This window comes from Camelus ferus, chromosome 10 (genome assembly GCF_009834535.1).
Source record: "Camelus ferus isolate YT-003-E chromosome 10, BCGSAC_Cfer_1.0, whole genome shotgun sequence".
Classification (NCBI taxonomy): domain Eukaryota; kingdom Metazoa; phylum Chordata; class Mammalia; order Artiodactyla; family Camelidae; genus Camelus; species Camelus ferus.
In genome coordinates this window covers 62,556,028-62,576,492 of record NC_045705.1, presented here as the reverse complement: position 1 = coordinate 62,576,492, position 20,465 = coordinate 62,556,028, and the positions used below count along the sequence as shown (strand labels likewise).

General features: G+C 53.6%; 1 protein-coding gene across 1 annotated transcript in view; it reads right to left on the bottom strand.

Moving 5' to 3' along the window:
* Positions 1–1,636: 1,636 nt before the first annotated feature.
* The window catches only part of CD6 (CD6 molecule), a 38,405-nt gene continuing 19,576 nt past the window's right edge, over positions 1,637–20,465 (bottom strand). Inside the window, 13 exon segments of the mRNA XM_032489520.1 lie at positions 1,637–2,694; positions 3,220–3,318; positions 3,611–3,865; positions 4,087–4,158; positions 5,962–6,084; positions 7,148–7,246; positions 7,587–7,727; positions 10,247–10,312; positions 11,515–11,817; positions 12,534–12,606; positions 12,608–12,846; positions 13,451–13,801; positions 14,687–14,755. Of these exon segments, the coding sequence (XP_032345411.1) occupies positions 2,630–2,694; positions 3,220–3,318; positions 3,611–3,865; positions 4,087–4,158; positions 5,962–6,084; positions 7,148–7,246; positions 7,587–7,727; positions 10,247–10,312; positions 11,515–11,817; positions 12,534–12,606; positions 12,608–12,846; positions 13,451–13,801; positions 14,687–14,755 (1,955 nt within the window). The 3' untranslated portion in view covers positions 1,637–2,629.

The window sequence follows — 20,465 nt, the reverse complement described above, 5'->3', positions numbered from 1 at the left end:
GAGTGGCAGATAAGCACACCTGTTTATGATTGTGACTTCCCTGTTAGGCTCCCTGCCCCTTCAGGTCAAAGCGGGGTGTCACTCATCTCAGCCTTTCCAGTCCCAGCACAGATGTGGCTCTGTAAGGAACGGTCTGAGTGCCCTAGAGGCGTAGAGATGGGGGAAGGTCTTCCCTGGGAGTAACTCCCATCAGCCAGCCCAGGAAGACGGCTCTGGCAGGAGGCACTGTGTTTCTGGACACCAGTCCTCAGGTCTCCTGCCATTTGTGACCCTGGTGCCAGCAGGCTGGTCCGGGCTGGGAGGGACCAAGGGAGATGTGTCTCAGAGTTTCCCCAATTTCTCTCCCACTGGTGTGTGTGTGAGAGAAGGAGGCAGCCAGGGATGGGGAGGTGGCTCTGGTGTGAAATGAGGGAGAACTCAGAGGGTATCACCATCTCCCTGAGCCCTGGGTGGCCGGGTGGGGTTGGGTAGGGCCAGATTGTGACTTGGCTACTAACTCCTTGGGTGACCTTAGGACAAGTCCTTTCCCCTGCCAGGCCTCAGTGTCCCCATCTGTAAAATGAGAGTGGGAAAGGTTTTCCCCATGCCTCCTCCAGCACCAGCGAGCCAAGACCCCATGAATTGCTAACTGTCTAGTCCTCCCCTTTCTCCTTTTATGGAGATCTCTCACCTCTACTGATTAGCCTGTCCATGACGGGGAACATTGCCAAATTTCTAATCCTTACCACAACCTCTGCGGTACCTACTACTGCCTTGCGCACTTTGCAGACAAACTTCAAGTGGCTTGCCGGAGGCCACACAGCCAGAACAGGGTGGAGCTGGGATTGGAACCCAGGCTGTCTGACAAAAAAAGGCTTTCACAAACCACCCTGGGAATCTGTCCCTGCCCACCCTAGCCCTTGCTCCTCCCTTAGGAGGAAAACCTGGGAAGGTTCTGAGGGCCCGAGGAGGGGGGCCCGTCACTACAGCAACCACATCCTCTGACGGTTGCCCTGGGCAGTGCCGGCTTTCTCCGCACCTCTGGGACAGGTGAAGGAAGGCTGCCAGGCTCAGTCCCTCAGGGCAGGATCCATGGAGCAGCATCCTCCACCACCCCCTGCCCTAGGAGGGCTCAGAGGGAGCCTGACCCCCAGCCCTCTTCCCACAGGCAGTGCTGCTCCTCAGCATTGCAGCTGGGTGAAAACCCCAGCCTCTGAGCCAGGGGAGGGTTCATCTCTAAGATCCACTCCACATTCCCCTCCGTATCCCTCAGCCTCATCACCAGCTCCTCCTGGGCCTGGGATCAGTGCCTTTGCCAGGCGGCTCTGAGCATAAAATCCATTCCCCCTGCCCATCTCGGAAGTTTTAGGAGGCCCAGGTCAAAACATCTGGCCTGCTGAGCCAGGGCTGGTGGGCAGATCAGGGAGGGGGCGGTGCTGAACTCACAGGCGTCTGTCCATCTCCTCCGGGAGGACAGGTCCCGTGTCGTCTTGTGCTTGCATCCCCAGCAGCTGTCACATAGCCGGGTCACAGTAGGTTTTCAATTTGTCCTGACATTTCCACCTCGATGGTTAGAGCTGCTCCCACCCAACTCGCGCACGTGCACAAGCAGAGCCTGGGTTCTCTGAGTTCAAAGACTTATCTCGCCACACCCCAGTTTCATTCAACAATTAGTTTAATCTCGAGATACTCAGAGCAGGACACCAGAAGCCAGCCCTGGGCCCTCAGGCCTCTCTCTGGAGGCTGCCTGGACACGTTTACGGCTCTAGGAGTGACATTGATACTTATGTGTTCACCGGGGAGGCTCCCGTCAATCCAACCAGACAGATGGGGACTTGGGGCCCCTCCTGGAAGACAGCTCTGTGCTTCAGCCGCCACGGAGACTGGACCCCACTCTGAATCTGTGGGTTGGAGGGTCTGGATGGGACCATCTTTGTAAACCGTACGAAGCTCAGAATAAGGATCTGCTGGCCAGGGACGGTCACTGCAGAACAGGGACTGTGCCCCTTGTGGGCTACGAGGGTCTCTAGAGGCAGGGCTGCCCTCAGGTCCCTGCTCCAGGAATTCGGGGCGGGGAAGGGGCAGTCATCCTGCTCGCAGTCAGCCAGCTGAGCCCAGGAAGGCCAGACTCCCTGCCAGGTGCAGTTACCAACCTGAGCAAAGCCTGGCCAGCAGGCGGCCCCCCAGCCCCAGCCCCTACCTGTCAGAGCCACAGCAGCACAACAGCCCCTGCACCGGGGGCCTCCCTGCCCCTCCTGGGACCTCTGGGCCCTGAGCTGTCAGAGGTGAAGGGAATCAAAGCCCCAGACACCTGAGGGTTGGAAGGGGCCTCAGGAATCATCCAGTCCAACCCCTCCACGTGGCCTGCTGAGAAGTGGCCCAGATCCTTGTTTGTTCCTGAGGCAGAGCTCGCCACCCCTCAGAGGCAGCCCCTCCGGCCGGGGGCTGCCGCCTGGGCCCGGGGGAGGGCTGTGCTGCAGGCTGTCGATGGATGGAGGCTGAGTGTACAAGGTGTGGACTTTCCTCTTGTGTCTCCAGGGAAGGACTCTCAGCCCCTGAGGGATGATCTGGGCAGACGGGGCTGGGGCAGGGGGCACAGGCAGAGCAGAGTCCGGAGGGTGGGAGTGCACAGAGCCTGGCAGGGCCCAGGCTAGGCTGCTCCGATGTCATCATAGTCTTCGGAGGAGGAGCAGTTAGACTGGGGATTATGGGACCCTGTGTGGCCAGGACACTCTGGTCAGAGAGAGGTCCAGCATTGCCCCTGCTGAGCGGGGACAGAGCTGGGAGGATCTGGGTCCACATCCCTCTCCCTGTGGTGCTGTGTGAGACCATCTTCAACTTATCACCTTGTTCAAGGCCATTCCCTCGCTAGAATGTCAGTCCTGAGGGCACAGCCTTATCTGTGTAGTTCAGGGCTGTAGTCCCTGAGGGCTGGAGCCCCTCTGCCACTACAACCTCACCCAAGGGGCTATCTGGCTGCCTCTCCTTGAATTCCTCACCTAATGGGGAGCTCACTTCCTCTCAAGGCACTTTTTTTGAATCTCTGTCCCAACCACATCTATTTTCCCTATCTCCTCAAAAACAAACAAACAAAAAACAACCCCCCCACAAACCACAACCTTTTACCTCTTTTCTTTTCCCCTTGAGCTGATGTGTTGATGTATCCAGGCTGCCCTACTCATCCACCCTCCAGTCCCTCTCTGTGTCCCTTCCCAGGACCCCCTCCCTTGCCACTGGCACCTGGACATCCAAACTGCTCAGAAGGGGGCTGGGGTGGCGGTCGGAAGTTCTGGTACCACTCTCCGGAGGAGGTGCTGGAGCTGTCATCAGGCGGGGGCCCTGCTGGAAACCCCCAGAGCCAGTCACCCTCTGCCAGGAGACAGTCAGTTCCCAAAATGCCAGGGCTGGGAGGCCCTCCAGACTTAGTCAAGTCCTTCCCTTGACCACTGGGGAAATGAAGGCCCAGAGAAGGGAGATTTGTCCAAGGTCACACAGCAAGCGGCTGTGGAGTTAGGACTAGAATCCTGAACTCAGCCTGGCTTGGGGCTCCCAGCTTTACGCTTCCTCCAGCCAGATTGGCTACAGGATGGGAGGTCGGAGCAGGCACACAGTCCTCCTGGGCCCACCTTACCTGAAAAAGTCGCCTGGGAGCCTGCCAGCTCCAAGTTCGGGGGCTGCTCCAGGAGGGGGTTCCTCTCTGAAGGAAACACCTGAGAGTCCCACGGAGGTAGCCTGCTGCTGGGGCTATTGCAGTACTCCTCCCCTGAGGACGTGCTGGAGTGGCTGCTGTTCCTCGGGTGGTGCTGAGGGCCCAGAGAGGGGGCTTCTGCAATGCAGTGTTCAGGGTTGGCAGGTGAGACCTGGGAGGTGTGCATCTCTTCAAATCCTGGGCCCGAAAGAGAATGGTGATAAAGTAGAAGCCATGCAGCAAGAGGGCTTTAAGTTAGACTTGAGGAAGAACTTACTGCCGATGGGAATTGTTAAAGTCAGAAAGGAGCTGTGGAGGAAGGTTGTGCTGATGCTTCTGAAGGTGAGTGAGCTGCTAAGTCTGGAGGCAGAGCTGGCATCCTAATCACTCCCTCAACATCTCTCCCTAGCCTGACTCACCTTCCTCCAGGGGGGGCATCTGGAACCTGTTCTGCTGGACCTCCTCGTCTGTGAAGCGGTACCGCTGGGAATCTACAAGCAGAGGTGGTGGTGAGGGAGGAGGTAGAGATGGTTCCGCCTCCTTGCCAGGGATGCTGGGGCAGAGGCTGGTGTTTCGTGGGACTCAGGAGGGTGCCCCTGAGGCTGAACAGGGTGGGAGGACAACCCTGGTGTACAGAGGGGGTTTTCATCAGATCCCGGGCTCACGTCCTAGTCCAGGCAGACCCTGAACCTCAGTCTGAAACCAGAACCGGGAAGGCTACTTCTGGCTGGAAAACCTAGTGTCCTGTGCCTGCCCGCCTGCAGCTGCCCCTACTGCTACTTAAGGAAATATTAAGAGTCCTGGGTTGTCTCCTTGTGCCCGGGCATCAGGAAAAGGGCAGATGTTGCCGCTTGAGGAGACATCCCAGAGGGGAAGCCGAGAGTCTGGAGTCTTTGCATCCCAGGCTCTGTGGTACCTCCATTTCAGAGTCAGAGAGATGCAGAGTCAAAGTGTTTTAAGGACTTGAGTGTCTGGAATCTGGGATTCTGCTCTTCCAAACCTGGGACTGCTGACTTTGAGTCTCAGTGTCATAGGATTTTGGACTCTTAGTCTTGCACGTTACATGCCTGGGCTCAGAATCTCAGGTTCTAATCTCATCTCTGTGACTCCCAAATGCTGGTCCACGGCCCCACAGAGTAGAAGCATCTGTACGGGCCCCAGAGGCCCTGGATCAGACGGCTGCTGTCCCCACATCTGCTCTCCGCATGTAGGAGGAGACCTGGCCTTCATCTGGACACACAGCTGCCCAGGACAGAGGCTTCATCTCTGTGCCTCTCTTGCAGCTGTGGGTTTATGTTCTGGCGGGTGCTGCCTAGAATGCGGACATGATGGTGAACCATTCTGGACCATGTGGACAGGACAACACCTTAGGACTGGAGAGTAGGAAAAAGGAGCCTGGGTCCCCTCCAACTTCTCCAGACACTATCATTTGGAGTGACATACAGCTAAACTCTCATCCTAGCTAATAAGGTAGGTCCTGGGTGGGGCTCAGGGAAGTTTTGATGAGATCCCAAGGGATTCCACAATAGACTTGAGATTCTCTGCTCTGGCTCGACCTCCCGGCATTGTGTGGGCCCTGCCTAAGGCATTGACTTTCCTGGTCCTATATTCCCAGCAGGCAGAGAGCAGAGCTGGAGAAGCCGGCTAAGAGGTGTGGGCTGGGCTCACGGTGGAGGTGGGGGAGGAGGTGAGGTGGATGGGACAGGATGGGACACAAAGTGGGTGTGAGCGTGCGAGAAGCCATCGGAGCTGGAGTCCCTAGAATCTTACACTGATGCAACCACTTTTAGGAGACTGTGAAGGGACTGATTTTAAGACCCTGCATGAAATACTAACTACTATATATAAAATAGATAAAAAACAGATTTCTTCTGTATGGCACAGGGAACTAAAGTCAGTATCCTGTGGTAACCTATAATGAAAAAGCATATGAAAACGAACATATGCATGTATATGTGTAACTGAAACATCATGCAGTCCCCAGAAATCGACACACTGTAACTGACTATTCTTCAATTAAGAAAAAAAATAAAAACCTGCATGGCCACAGACAAACATGGAAGAAAAGGCGGTCCAAGGGGAAAGTGCCTTGAGACACGGGACATTGAGATGTCTCCAGGGTCACAAAGCACTTAGAAAACTTCCATGCAGGACCACTGAGAGTCAGTCTAGGAGGTGCCGCTCTTGTCCTGCAGGGACCACTGGGAGGAACCCACTGCAGGGCTCCCAGGCGGCTGGGCCCTCTCCCTGGTTCGGGCAGGTGGGCCCTCAGGAGGCCAGGCCCGGGCACTCACTGTAGAAGGTGGTCAGGGCCACGGGAGGCTGGGTGCTGAAGTCATAGTGCTCATAGTCTGAGTCCGAGCTGGAGTTCGAGTCTTCAGGGGGCAGGGCCTGGACCTGGATGGGCAGCTTGGGAACTGGGGAGAGAACAGAGTGGGGGGCGTGGCAAGGCAGGGGGCAGAAAGGCGCAGAGACAGGTGGCAGAGAGCATGGATGGTGGGGACCAGAGACACTGGGGCAGGGAGAGTATCAGGCAGCCCACCTTGTACAAGACCGCCGGGCCTGGGTTTTCTAAACATTCCCCATCCATTTCAAACACGGGGAACAAAATAACATGTATTTATTTATTTAACACTTCCATAGCAGCCACTACATGCCAGGCACTGTTCTAACATTTACAAGTATTATCTCATTTAGTACTCATAACAACTCTGTGAGGTAGCTACATGAGTGTCCCCATTTTACAGCTGAGGAGACTGAGGCACAGAGAGATTCTCACATTGCCCCGAGACACAGATAGTGTGGTTCTTAACTCTAGACCATAATATTCAGTGAGCGGCTGCCCTGGGCCTACCGTTGTGCTAGGTTCCGTGTTCAGATTCTCTTCTCAAATATATGGTTCCTGGGTGCAAAGAATCTTTATAATATTTGGCTGAGTTTTATATTGGTTTTTGTGTCATTGAACACTTTCAAATAAAGGTGATCTAATATATTCATAAAGTGACCTGATTAAACTTGAACTCCTTCACAAGAATCTCAAGAGGTGTGAAAGATGGATGACTGGTCCCATTTGTTTCACTTGGAAAATATGAAATAAAATTATATTCCAGGAACATGTCGATGGGGCTTTGCAGGGAGGCTGACTGGGCAGGCCGTTGGAAGAGGCAGTGATATTACAAACCCACTGGCTGATTAGAAGAGCAGAGCTTTCTTTTGAGAACCAAGGTCCAAAATGCCCCGGGCCTGTTTTGGTCCAGAATTCAAAAGGCTAGAGTTCTAAAATGAGCACTGGAAGGTCATGTACCACCAAGGCCCAGACTGAGACTGGACCTGCTCAAGGTCCCGCAGCTGCTAGTGGGCTGGCTAGGTCTCATCTCCAGCTGGGGCACCGCTTTGACCTCAGCAGTACGGACCCTCCAGCAAGGATCCCTTTCCTGTCCTCCCCAGCCCTCCCCACGCCCAGGGTGGGAGACATCCTACCTTCTTCTTTGGCAATGGTGATGGGGACCCCTTGATAGCTTTCGATCCCTACTGGGGTGGTGGTAGGTAGGTGCTGGTGGTTCACTGTAGCAGGGAGGGCTGAGGGAGGGGAGGCAGAGATTCTAGGAGTCATTTTTTGTTCCCTCCCAGTCTACCCAGTCCTGTTCTTATGGAGACACCTCCTTCCTCACCTCCCCCACCCTCAAAAACACACACACACCAATCGGGTCCTCCCTTGGAGCACTTCTGCTGGGCATACTGGGAAAATCCTTCCCATCAGGAGGTGCTTCTTGGGGCCAGGGCTGGGTGGCCATTGATGGATCACTGCCACTCCTGCTGAGGTCCCCCACGGTTTACACCCCTCTGGGAGGACCGCGCCTGAGACCTGCTTCTTCTCATCCCTGGATCTTTCCCGTGGCTCCCAGGACTCTGCACTTACCGTATTTTCCTTTAATTCTCAAGAGGATGATGGCTATGGAAATGAGTGAGACAAGGAGGAGAATTCCCAGAACGATGCAGGTGATGAGGAGCATTAGCTCTCGAGATTCCCAGTCCTTCATTTTCACTGTCACAGAAGATTCTGGAAGCAAGACCCCCATATCAGGAAGAAAGGGGAATGGACGTAGACTTCTCTTTGCCTTTCTCGCTTCTCCATCCTCTCTGCATCTGACCACTTCCCCTTGGACCTATCCTCCTGCTCCCTTTTTTTTTTTTTCTTTTCAAATTTTCCCATCTGCTTTTAGGTGCTTGGTATACAGTAGGTGCCTGAGAAATGCATATTGAATGGATGATTGACTGAATGAAAATTTCTCCTGGCCACCAGCTCACAGGGATCGCTTTCTGCTCAGCAATTATTGAGCACCCACTGTGTGCCAGGCACTACACTCTGGGGGGACAAATATGACAGCTGTGTCACAGGCCTTGAGGGAAGATCAACAAGCCAACGTAATCCAACTCGGTGAGATGCCTGCTGATGACGGTATGGACATGTGTGGGGCCCTACAAGGGGCACCTGATTCTCTATGGGGAAGACCAAGGCTGGATCCCCAGGGAGGGTGACTCTGGGCCACCACTGGAAGGGAGCAGACAACAGGAGAGCTAGATCTTCTTTCTGTGCCCCAGACGCACCCTTCCTACCAGACATGCACTCCCCGAGGGCAGTGGGGAGGGCCACAATTCCGGACCTCCCAGCTCTGCAGCCCTGGTGGGACTTCCTGCCTCCCCCACCCTCTTGGCCCCAAGCCTGCTTTCTTTTTCTTTTTTTCTTCTCTTTTTTTAAATTTTGGTTGGGATTTTTTTTAACTTTTTTTTGGGGGGGGGTGCAGTAATTAGGTTTGTTTGTTTGTTTGTTTATTTATTTATTTATTTGGAGATACTGGGGATTGACCCAGGACTTCCTGTATGCTAGGCATGCACCCTACCACTGAGCTATACCCTCCCCACTTTTTCTTTTCTTTTCTTTTTCTGTTTCTTTTTTTTGGGAGAGGGCACTTGGATATGAACCTGCACCCCTACTTAAAAGAACCCAAAGCAGAAAATGGGTGGAGGCTGCAATGAAGCCAGTGCCTGGAGTGCTTACCACCTCCTGCTCAATGCAGAAGGCCTGGGGTGTGCGGACCACAGGGCTGGGTGAAGGGTGGTGACTGCATCACGGGGGGCTGGGGGGATGAGATCAGCCTTACTCCCCAGCTAGGGGCAGTGTCTGCTCCCCCTGGGAGATTACTGCCTCCCTGTCTTGATTTTTTCCCTCTTCCTTTCTGTTTGCATATGTGGTAGTTTGGGCCAGGGTAGGAACTGGATTTAGCAGCAGGAAGCAAGTGCAAGGGAGAGGCCGGGCTGCGGGGGCTCAGGGGAGACCAGGGGATCAGGGCCCAAGGGAGGGGCTGCTGGGCCAAAGGCTGGAGTGTGATCCTTGGACACTGGGTCTCTCTTTGCTCTTCTGAGGATGGTGTGGCTCCCCGCCCTGACCTCAGGAAGAGAGCACATTCGAGGCGAGGGGGTGTGGGTCCTGGCGAGATCTTACCCCACAGACTGCGTGGTCCCCAGCATTTCATTCCCTCTCTGGGACCTCATCCATTGCCAGGTTCTCTGGCAGGACTTCGTCCCCCTCTGTTCCGCCCCCAAGCCATCCATCCTCTATAAGAAGGGAGCCAGGAGGAGTACAGCCTGTGAATCTGGGCAGGTCCCTGTGGGTGTCCCAGGGTTGCCAAGGGGCTCCTTGCCTGGACCAAATAATTAATAAATAAGAATCACTGAAGCCCAGACAGTGCTTACTGTGTACAAAGCCCTGCTCTAAGGGCTTTATAAAAGTGAATTCACAGGAGACTTACAACAACGCTGGGAGGAAAGTGCTAGGATTATCACCCCCCTTTCATAGTCAAGGGATCTGAGGCTCAGAGAGGATGAGAGCTGCCCAGCATCATGCAGTGAGGCAGTGGCCCAGCTGGGAGCTGGGCACCACGAGTCTACCACAAAGACGGCCAGGCTCCACACAACCAGCAGACAGACCAAGCGTGGATCTGGAGTTCAGAGCCTTGCATGCAAATTCCAGCCAACACTCGCTGGTGGTCACTTCCCTCTGAGCCTGTAAGCTTCTTCCTCTGTGTAAGGGTTATGGGAAAGACCTCCCCCACACGGCTGCCTGCCGGGAGGATTAAAGGGTTGGGAAATCATGACTATAAAGTGCTGGGCCAGTGCCCCAAGCTTTATAAACACAATGGCTGTTACCCTCGGCGTTCCCACCACCTGGCCAGTAACAGAACAGCTCTGGCTCTCTCCAGCTCCATCCTCCTGCCCAACCGGACCAGAGCTCATGGAGAGTGGGGAGGGGACTCCGGTCCATGAATCCATGAATACCACGATTAAGGGAGCTGTGAAGCTGACATCACATAGGACAGGGGAGGTGGAGAAGCACAAAGCGCCCAGAGAGCCCCAGGGGCGGTAGGGGGAGGCAAGGCCATTGTCTGAAGGCGGGGGATGGGGGACAAACATCAGACCCCTCCCACAGATACATGCACGCACACGTACACACGCACTGGTACACGCAAATGCACTCATGCACCAAAGCCTCTGAAAAACTGTGTCCCCAGAGACACTCACCCACAGTGACTGGCTGAAAACTTGCAGGGACTTCGGGAGTAGACAGATTGAGCAGACTCCGGGCACCTGTCAGAAAGCACCGCTTATTCACTCAGCACACGTGCCTGAGCACCTGCTGTGGCAAGACCTTGTGCTAGAAACTGGACAGGACAGACAAGTGGCCTGGAACTGGGGGTGCATTCCTATTGGGGCTCCCGGCTGAGGAAACCTGCTTTTCCCACACCCCACAGAAGGAGGATCTCATGGGTGAATTGCTGGGGAGGTTTTTGGTTAGAATAAAGGGTTAATAAAAGAATTAGCCCTTCTTGCTGTTATATAGTATATGTTATAGATACATTCTGCTATAGCCCACAAATATTTCCCTTTTCTATCCATTACTGGGTTTGTTCGTCACACCTGCCTCAGGAGGTGGGAAGCTGACATTCTCATCATAATCATAATCATTTGACAGGTAAGGGATGGGGCTTCCAACATCCCTTGGTGAATATTATCTGGTTTCCTGGCTACCCTGTGAAGTGCCTCGTGTCAGCATCCACATATTCATGAGACAAAAGCCTCCCAGCTGGTAATCAGCAGAGCTGGAATCGAAAGCCTGGTGTACCTGAATTCTAAAGCATCGCTAACACTCTGTTCAGGTCTAATGCTCTCTCACATTTTAACACCTCTGAAATCGGGATCATGACATCCATTATTACAATTGATGGCATGTCAAGAGTTTATTTTGGCAGCATTTTTGTCCCTTATGGTACATAAAATAATAATAGCGTGACTTATAATCAGTGCCATCTTAGATTTGGTGAAACCCAGTCAAACCCAGTTCATAGAGCAGATGTGAAGCTCAAATGAAATATATAGTGAGTGCCCAGCAATGCCTGGCATCTGATTAGGGCTCCAGACACCGTCACTGATACTATTAGTGTCTCCTAATGTTATTTTTACGATGATCATCAGCCCTGGGATTGCAAATTGGTTTCATCTTCTGAGCCAGTTCCAGTCAACAGGAAACACTGCTTAGCATATAACAACGCCTCAATAAAGATTTGACTCATGATTCTGGGGCTGATCTGGGGAAAAGAATGCCCCGATTAATTAGCAATGTCTGCTGGCCATGGTAAGGGCAATGGTCCCTCTTATGCCAGTATTTGCCATTCCTGACCTAGCTCAAGCTGTGGTCCCTTGGCCTGTGAGTTCTTAGGCTGTGGATTCAGGTGGCATTCCTAGTCCAGATCTGGGGATCGGGGGAGCAGGGGGGAGGGGAGGAGGGATACCTGAGCAGAGGACCCTGGCTGCCTGCGATTGGCTGCAGAGGTTGGAGTTGTTGTACCGCCAGGAGCAGTTGGAGAGGGTGGGCTCCCATCCCTCGCATGAGTAGTACATCTTGCCCGCCAGGGAGTGGGGCAGCCCCTTGGGCACCTGGGCCACAGTCCCACAGCCCAAATCCTGGCAGAGCACCTTGGCCTCCGGTGAGTACCACGTGCTGTCACATACTGTGTTCCAGACCCCTCGGAAGTATACCTCCACCTGCCCCTCACAGGCATCAGCGCCCCCGGTCAGGCGCCAGGACTGGTGCTCTGCAGGGTGGGTAGGAGGGGTGCAGAGTCAGGTCAGGATCCTTTGGGGGAAACCCCCACTAGCCCCGACCCCAAAATGCAAAATCCCCACAGCCAATCACGTCCAGCTCTTGTGTCCTCTCCCTCCCGCCTCTGCATCCCCCTCTCATCTGCGCATCTGCTCTGGCTGACCCTGCAGCTCAAAGTGTGGTCCTCGGACCAGCAGCTTCAGTATCACCTGGGATCTTGTTAGAAATGCAAAACGTCAAGCCCTGCCTCAGACTTACTGAATCGGAACATACACTGAACAAGACCTGCCTCCCTTCCATTCCTGGGCACATTAAGAGAAGCACTGGCTGGACCAGAGCTTCCTGTCCTCATTTGAACTGCTGACAACCTCCTCCCAACCTCCCCACCTGCATCTCCCCTTGCTGCTCTGAACCTGGTGACCAACTCCCACTCAGAAAGAGCCTGACCTCAAATGCCACCTACTCCAGGAAGTGGGCAGCCTTAACCCTCTGGCTCTGGATTGCCTGCTGCCTCTTAACTCCACCTGACTTCCTTTCTTAGGCATTTATCACTATCTCTCCTGGATTTGTCTGAATCTCATCGTCCTTCTCGGACTGTGACCTCCCACGGGCAGGGACCATCTCTCCAGCACTCACGGCAGGCCTGGCGCCCAGTAGGCCTACAGTAAGTGCTGAATCATCGTGATTCAGCGTCACCCACTGACCTACCTGAGCACACCACGCCAGCGTCCTCCTTGTGGCCACAGTAGCCGTTTCCCGGCAGCCCCAGGCAGTCCCAAAGGATAGTCCTCTGACCCGGAGCAGTTCACTTGGTCGCGGTGGATGGGTCCTTGGCCAGGGGCGAAGTGCAAGCCGGGCAGGGCCTCGACTGCCCAGCCGCAGCTCAGCTGCCGGCAAACCACGTGGGCATCCTCCAGGTCCCACGTGTCGTCACACACCGAACCCCACTGGCCGTGCTCCAGCATCTCCACGCGGCCCGCGCACGAGCTGCCACCACCCACTAATCTCAAATCGCGATTTTCTGGGGATGGGAGAAGGAGTTTGTGGATGGGGGAGAAAGAAGGAGAAGGGAGGGGGTAGGAGAATGGTCAGGACCGGGCAGGAGAGTTATGCCTGAGGTTGTGGACCCAGTAAGAGTGGCTGATAACTGAGTGGGCAAGACTGGGGAACTCTGTCAGGGCTGGTGACCTGGGGGCAGCGATGAGGACCTGGTCAGCACTAGGGACCAGGGAAGGTGCCAGATACCTGTGGGAGGGGCTTGGAGCCGGTGGGAGGGGCTAGTACCCTGGCGGGGGGAACTGAGGAATCCTCTCAGGGCTGTGGTAGGCAGAGCCTCCGACCAGTGGGTGGGGCTTAGGGATCTGGCGGGCGGGGCCTGAGGAGCAGGTCTAGGGACTGGGGAGCTCTAAGGGACCCTGGGAACCTGAAGTATTTATGTACCGGGGGTGGCTTAGGGGCGCTGCAGCCCATCAGTGTGGGGACCAGTTGCATTTGCGTTGGTGGTGGGTAGGGGTAGTAGTCTGGAGGGCGAGGCTTAGGTCCAACCAGAGCTGGGGACAGGAGGGAAGGCCTGGGAGGTCAGACAGGCAGGGCCCGGCGGCGGGCGCGGGTTTGTCCGCTCGTACCTGTACAGGTGACCTGGGCCGGCCTCCCGTCGCTGCTGCACGGGTGCTCCGCCACGGTGCAGAGCTGCCACTTGGCACCGCTGCACAGGACGGCGGGCGCCACGGCCCGCGTGGCGTTCGGGGCCCCGCTGGCGTTGCCTGCGGCTGGACCAGGTGGCAGCTCCGGAGTCGGCAGGAAGGGTGGTTCCGGCCCCTGCGCCCCTCCGCAGTCCAGCAAGCTGCACAAGGCCTCCGCGGCCGTGCGGCTCCAGAGCGCGCCGCAGGCGGGCTCCCAGGACGACCTGAGCCTGACCTCCACCGTCCCGCTACAGCGGCTGCTTCCGTTCACCAGGCGGACCCCAAGTCGCTCCCCTGGAAGCACCAGACACCAGCTGAGCCTCAGCGGATGCAGATTCGGATTCTGCCGATCCCAGGGATGAGAGTGGGGCGGGCAGCTGCCAAAGCCTCCGCTCCTGATTTGCTGCTGCATGACCTTGGACCATATGTTCTAGTCTGCAAAATGGAGCTGGGCTGGCTCATGCCCGGAACCTCTGGTCCTCCTTAGAGTCAGGAGAAGGTAGGGCTAAAGGTGACTAGAGGTTAGGATGGGTTAGGCTTGGGTGTCCAGTCCCTACAAACTCTTCTCTCTTGCCTCTGCCTCCAGAGGCACCCTTGTGTGAAAGAGGGCATACTTCCCCTCTCAGGCCCCTCTGTTTTTCTCAGGGTGCTACCGTGGAGGTAGCATCGAGACCTCGGAAACTTGGAGGTTGGATATGGGGTTGGTAATGGGTTTGAGGATGCACTACTTCAGTGGATGTTGGTGCCCCCTGCCCCAGAGCCCCTCCTTGGGGAGCCACCTCCTATTTTCCCCCAGGGTGGCATCTCTAGTGCTAGGGCGCAGCTTGGCTCTTAAATATCTGTTGAGTTAATAAAATACCCACCTGGTGGAACCTCACCACCTCCACCAAGAGTTCTTTAGCTTATTCTCAACAAATCCTCTTAAAATGCTCGCTGGAACATTTTGCCCACGTGTATGTAAATTTTTATCAGTGGCCTCTCAAAGCTGGTAGCTCAAAGATCTCAAAGTGAATCTAGCAGTGGAGCTTCTGGCATTGGGTCAAGAAGGAGAAGTGTTGTCTGGAGTTTGGGAGCCTCCTCGGTACCATAAAAACCCATTTCCCTTTCCCATCACCCCAGAAGACCACCTGCTTGGTCTCAGAAAGCTGACTGTGGACCCCAGGAAGACTGTCTCCTCACCTGGCTCCAAAGGCGGGCTCTCTGTGCTGCTGGTATCACGCTGGTCAGAGGGGGATGGAGATGGGTGACCTGCAATTAACCAGCAACAGCCGTGATGGGTGAGTGAGCTCAGGCGTGGAGGGCACAGAGGTGGCTTGCAGGGCTGGGGGCACTTTCTGGAGCCTTCTGTGGCCATATGGGGCCTCTGGTAAGACCCAGTCCTTGACCTTGGGTGCACTTATCTCCCTTCGAGGTAGAGAAATTCTCAAGCTTGGGAGCTACAGCATCCTCCACTTCATCTACTAATTGTGTGCACATCCTCAGAAATCAGAGAAGAGCAGAAAGGAATGATCGTGGCTTTGGGGCCAGGTCCACCTACTGGCTGAGTGACCACAGAAGGGTTACTAAGCGCTCTCAGCCAGAGTCCCGATTTGTTGGCAATAACACTTAGGAAAGTGTTGTGAGGCTAAGAGAAGACAATACCTGTAAAATATCTCACATATAGAAGAAGCTAGAAATGGGATTAATTATTAAGAAAAATATTTTTTTGTTTGGAAAATTTGTTGGAGAAATTCATGTCAGACTTTAGGGTAATGGACACCTCCTGGGCTGGAAACCATTGGGCTGCAAAGTGCTTTCAGACACTGAGGAACTAATGTTTACAGAGGACCGATTCTATGCCTGGCCGTTGCATGTATTATTCCTTTTTCCTTCAATGACACAAGGAGGTAGGTATTAGCTTTCATTTTTTAGAAATTAGGAAAGGGAAGCCAAAAGAATAGAAATCAATTGCCTAAGCCAGATAGTGTCCATTTGTCCCCAGAGTCTCTATCCATTTTGCCCTGGAAGGCTGACCTGTTTGGACTAAATCAACATCTTCTGGGGCCCTTTGGCTTCTGCTGGACTCAGCCAATGGGGAACCCCAGCAGAGAGAGGAGGAAGGGAAGAGAGTGAAGTCTTGGTGTTTATCCCCCTCGGCTCTTTCCTGGTGTGATCCTTTGGGCAGGCCATGTCCCTCATCTGAAGGTCATCGCTCCTCTCCGGGGGTCCCCGCTCCTTGACTTTCTCCTTCTGGGCCTCAATGATCGCTTCCTGGTCTTGTCTCCTCTGGCCCAGAGGGGTGACAGCTCAGCTGCTCTGAGCTCCTTGTTACTGCATTATCCATTCTAAATAGACCTTTTCTAAATAAGACCCCTTCAAACTCCAATTTTGAGTGTGCCATCTGTGTCCTTTTGGGACCCTGACTGATACGTGGCTTGAGGCCATCCAGGTAGCAAGTGGTGGGGCCAGGATTTGAACTGTCTCCAAGGAATCAGCTCCATGCAGGGCAGGGATATTCCAATTTTCAAAAGCACAAAAAGGAGGGATATGGCTGGGACCACGGTGCTCACAAAGTAGCTCCTCTACACTTCTGCATCTCTCCTGCACTTAGGTTGGGGCCATTGATGTCTGGGCAGAAGGAACAGGTGCCCACTGTCAGGCCAAGGGAGGTGAGAGGCATTAAGCCTCCTCTATCTCTTTCTGCTCTGTTGTGGCCAGATTAGAGGCCCTGGGTTCCAGATGCAAGATGGAGAGGAATGCTGACCCTACTTGATTTTGTGTAAGAAGTGAACCTTTACAATATTAAGCTATGAAGATTTTGAGATGTACTTGTTAATTGCAGCCTAGCCCGGCCTGGCCTGACTGATACAGGGGCTGAAGATTCAGGCATGACTGTTGCACATTCTTAGCCTTACCTGAGAATATTCCATGGACTTACACCTGCACAAGCATGAGCAAACACACATGCACGCACACATACACACACACTCTGCAGACACTGCTCTCCTACAAGCACCCAGCTGGGCTACTCCATCACCCAGACAGAGATAATCAGGCCTTTAATTGCCTGTCCTGACCAACTCCCTGGTTGGCTGCCCAGCCTGACCCCCTGAAGGGGAAATGTCTCAGAATTCAGAGCACAAACTCTGCGGCTAATGTTATATTCAGAGCAAGAATTCAGATGCCCCCAAGTTAGGATTTCAGATCCCAGCTCCCACAGCAGTGGTCCCCATGCTCTGGTGTAGCCCTCATTATTTCTATGTAAGCTGGGTACAGGGGAGGCCGGGGAGATGGGAGGATTGGGATGCTGGTGCAGTGCATGTGTGTGATTGGGATATGTCTTTGTGTATAAGTGTGTGTGTGGTTGTGACTGCATGTGCATATGTGGGGGGCTCTAGCTCACTTCTGGACACCTCTCTCTAGGTCTGAGAAACCATTTCTCATGCACAAAGACACACATGTTTCTGTCTGACCAGAAAACCCTGGAGGGAAGGGCCAGAGGCTGGGTCAGCCCCGTGTCCCCCAGGGTGCCCAACACAGTGTTTGTTGATTGACTGACTGAACGAAACAGCGAGCAGGAGCCACCAGCTCCAGGGACAACTGTCGCCGAGGCCAGATCCACTCAAGGGTTTGTCTTCTGGGTCACGGGCATTTTCCTATACCCCATCCCAACCAGGGAGCCTGGCTTTTGTGTTTTGACTTCTGTGCTGCAGGAACAAAAGCAGAAGTTACCTCTTACCCTCCTTCCATCCAGGCCTCGGTTCATGGAAGGCCCAGTCCAGGATAGGCACTTCCTAGGCATTGTTACTGCCCTTGCCTGGCCGTGTGCTTCACATCATTAAATTTGATTCACTTTTTTGGCTGCAATAAATCTATCTGAAAAGGAATCTTTACCCTGTCCTGTGAATTCACTTTACAACACTTAGATGTCTGAATGTAAAAATATTCATGACAGTTTTTTTGAATAGCCAACAATTCGAAGGAGAGTGAATGCCCATCTGTTGGGGAAATTGCTGGATAAAGATGGTCCATTTACAGCATAGCATCTTATGGAGCCTTTATAAAGAATGAACCAGACTCATACCAATTGGAGGGATTCCCATGCTGTGTTGAGTAAAGAAGCAAGATGCGGAGAAGGAAATATAATAGGATACAACTTTTGTAAAACGATGGCCCCAAAAAACCCCTCCTGTGATCTGGTATGATTATGTGAACGTGGAGGAAAGTGTGGAGGAACGCAGGGCAGGTTATGAAAATGAGTAAATTAAAAAGGTGGGCTTCGGTGGAAGGACAGAGAAGAGCCAGCTCCATGGGTGTGTGACCTGTACATCATAAGACGCTGCACTTGGAAGGGTCCCAGACTTGGTTTAATGCTCTGCTGTCTCCGAATGGAAATTCTTAATGATTTTGGAACAAGGGTTCCTGCATTTTCATATTGCACAGGGCCCTGCAAATTATGTTACTGGTCCTGGGGGGTGAGTCACGCCAGTGGGAGGAGTGAGAAGGGAGAGAGAGAGAGGAAACGAGAGATGAAAGGAAAAGATAAAAGGCTGTACTTAGAAAAATCATCTGTATGATTCCATTTACATAAGACAAGGTACAGAGGTAAACATGCAAAAAACGAGAAAATATAAAAACCTAAACGGGCTTTTTGTACTGCTTGCCTAAAACAGAGGGCAATTGTAAAAATAAGTATACTAGAAACGAAGCCCTTCTGTAAAATGGGAGCAACAAGCGCCCGGCGAGAGGCCCTCAGTGCTGTGCTGTTAGACAAAAGGCCTGCGGACACGTTGTTTCTAATAGGAAAAAAAAAACACAAAACAAACTGGAAACAACTGAATTGTCTAAAAGGGATTGGGGATCGGTTAGAAAAACATACCAACACGTTACAAAATATTTGCCTAAAGAAGTAAATAAATAAATCTGTACAAAGAGTTTTTGAGGATGTCAGGGCCTATGATGGGATGATAAGTAATAGGAAGAAGATACACAGTTCTCTCTCCCCTCCAGCACCTGCCCCACCCCTGCCTGGCTTTGAACTTCTGAAGGTCTCCCAGGCCCAGAAGGAGCCCAAGTTCAATGCCTCTTCTAGCCTCCACGGCACCTTTGGCTTTTCCACTGTAGCCCTAGCCACAGGCAATTATGTAGTTATTTTCTTTATGAGCTGTCTAATGGCCAGTCAGGCCCACTCGATTCTAAGCCTCACATGGGTACACTGAGGCCCACGGACTCCCAGTGCAATGGTCTTCCCAGCTGACCCCGTTGCTGCTCTGGGGCAGGAGTGGGGTATGCCCCTCTCCAGAACTGGGGTCAGGCCCCCGGGGACTGCAGTGCTCTCCAAGCTTTGGGAGCAGGGTGCACCTGCTGGCCTGGAGACCACCACGATAGAGTTCACACGGATCAGCCTTTCGTGCCCTGAGTGAGAATGACAAGGGCTAATTGAATCAAGGAAGTCCTGCCCCCCAGGCTCTAGGTTAGGCCCTAGACATTCAAAGGAGGCAGAGCTGGTTCGCGGAGCTGTCCAGAAATATCCACTGGTCCCTGGCCTTGAATGTAAGTGGGTGGGTGCTGGGCTGCCATTCCTTCTGCAAGTGGACGTCCTGGGGGACAGCCAGGTGGGTGCCTAGTGTTCTATTTCTAACCACACTGATGAGAGCCATTACCCATCTTGGGCATCCTGGGTCCAAAATGCAGGGAGATAAAGGAAGGACACTGTGATTCTTCCCATTGCTACTGATGGGGAACGGCGAGGTCCCAAGACATGCCAAGTGCCCTCCACAAACCTCCTGGCATGCTCAGCGATATAGCTGACATTTTATTCAGTCCATTTACACACCAGGTCCTTCTGAAATACTTTAGATGAGTTAACTGATTTCATTCTCACAACAAGCCCGCAAAGTGGAGGAATTAAGGTGCAACAAAGTTTCATAATTTGCCCAAGAGGATTCAGCTAGGAAATGGCAGAGCTGGGATTTGAACCCAGGCTGTCTGGTTCCAAAGCCTGCATGCTTAACCACCCCACTTTCCTGGTTTGGAATCTAGCATCCCAGTTTCTGCTTCAGTGATCACGCCAAGGGCGAAGGGCAGGGAGCTCTGACCGTCTAGGTGGTTCTCCTAACTACTTCCAACTCTGCGATGCTCAGCCAGCCCTGAACTTAGACAGCCCACCCAGCAAGGGTGACACAATTCAGCCCTCAAGCCCCAGGGACCAGTTCCCCAAAAGGGCCCCTGACTCTAAGGAGGTGCAGCAAAGAGGAAAGCGTCCTGCCCCAGGGCGGGGATGACATCCGCCCCCACAAGGAGGACCGGATGTCGTCTGGCAGCCCAGCCCCGAGCTGCCCCGACCCTCCCCGCTCAGCTCTCCCTCCCCAGTGCCACCTGAGCCCCCTTATTTCAATGCTGGGGCCAGAGGAGAAATAGGTTACTTGAAAAAGAAGGGCCCACGACTTGTAGACCCAGGGAGTTTAGGGGGAGGAGCCCTGAGCGGGAGGATGCTGGGACTACAGTGAAGGGTTTTCTTCAAAAGAGTCCCTTGAGGTTGTTGATGGAGCGCAATTGATAAAACAACCGGAAAGGAAAAAACAACCTGTAAGTCCATGAAAATTGGAAAGAAACATAGCACTGATCACACCAGTAACTTACGACTTGATTCAGAGGGAGCAGCTGTGTCCTGCCTTTGAAGGGACTTGGAGAGGCTATGACTCCCCGTTGGGCTGAGTTTATTTTGCTACAGAGACCGAGGCTCTCCTGGGGGCTAGGTTGGACAGCACGGTCCTCACTCCCAGAGGTGATCGGCAACGGTGAGGAGACCAGGCTGCACCCACTGGGGACTTTCCAAGCCCAGGAAGGTTGGGCCTGACTTCTCTCTCCTTGGTACCCAAGAGAAAGTCAGCAACTCGGTGTGTTAGGCTTATTTAATTGATTTTACAGGATTTTTGCTTGTTTGTTTTCATTCTCTCGCATCATACCTAGGAAGGGC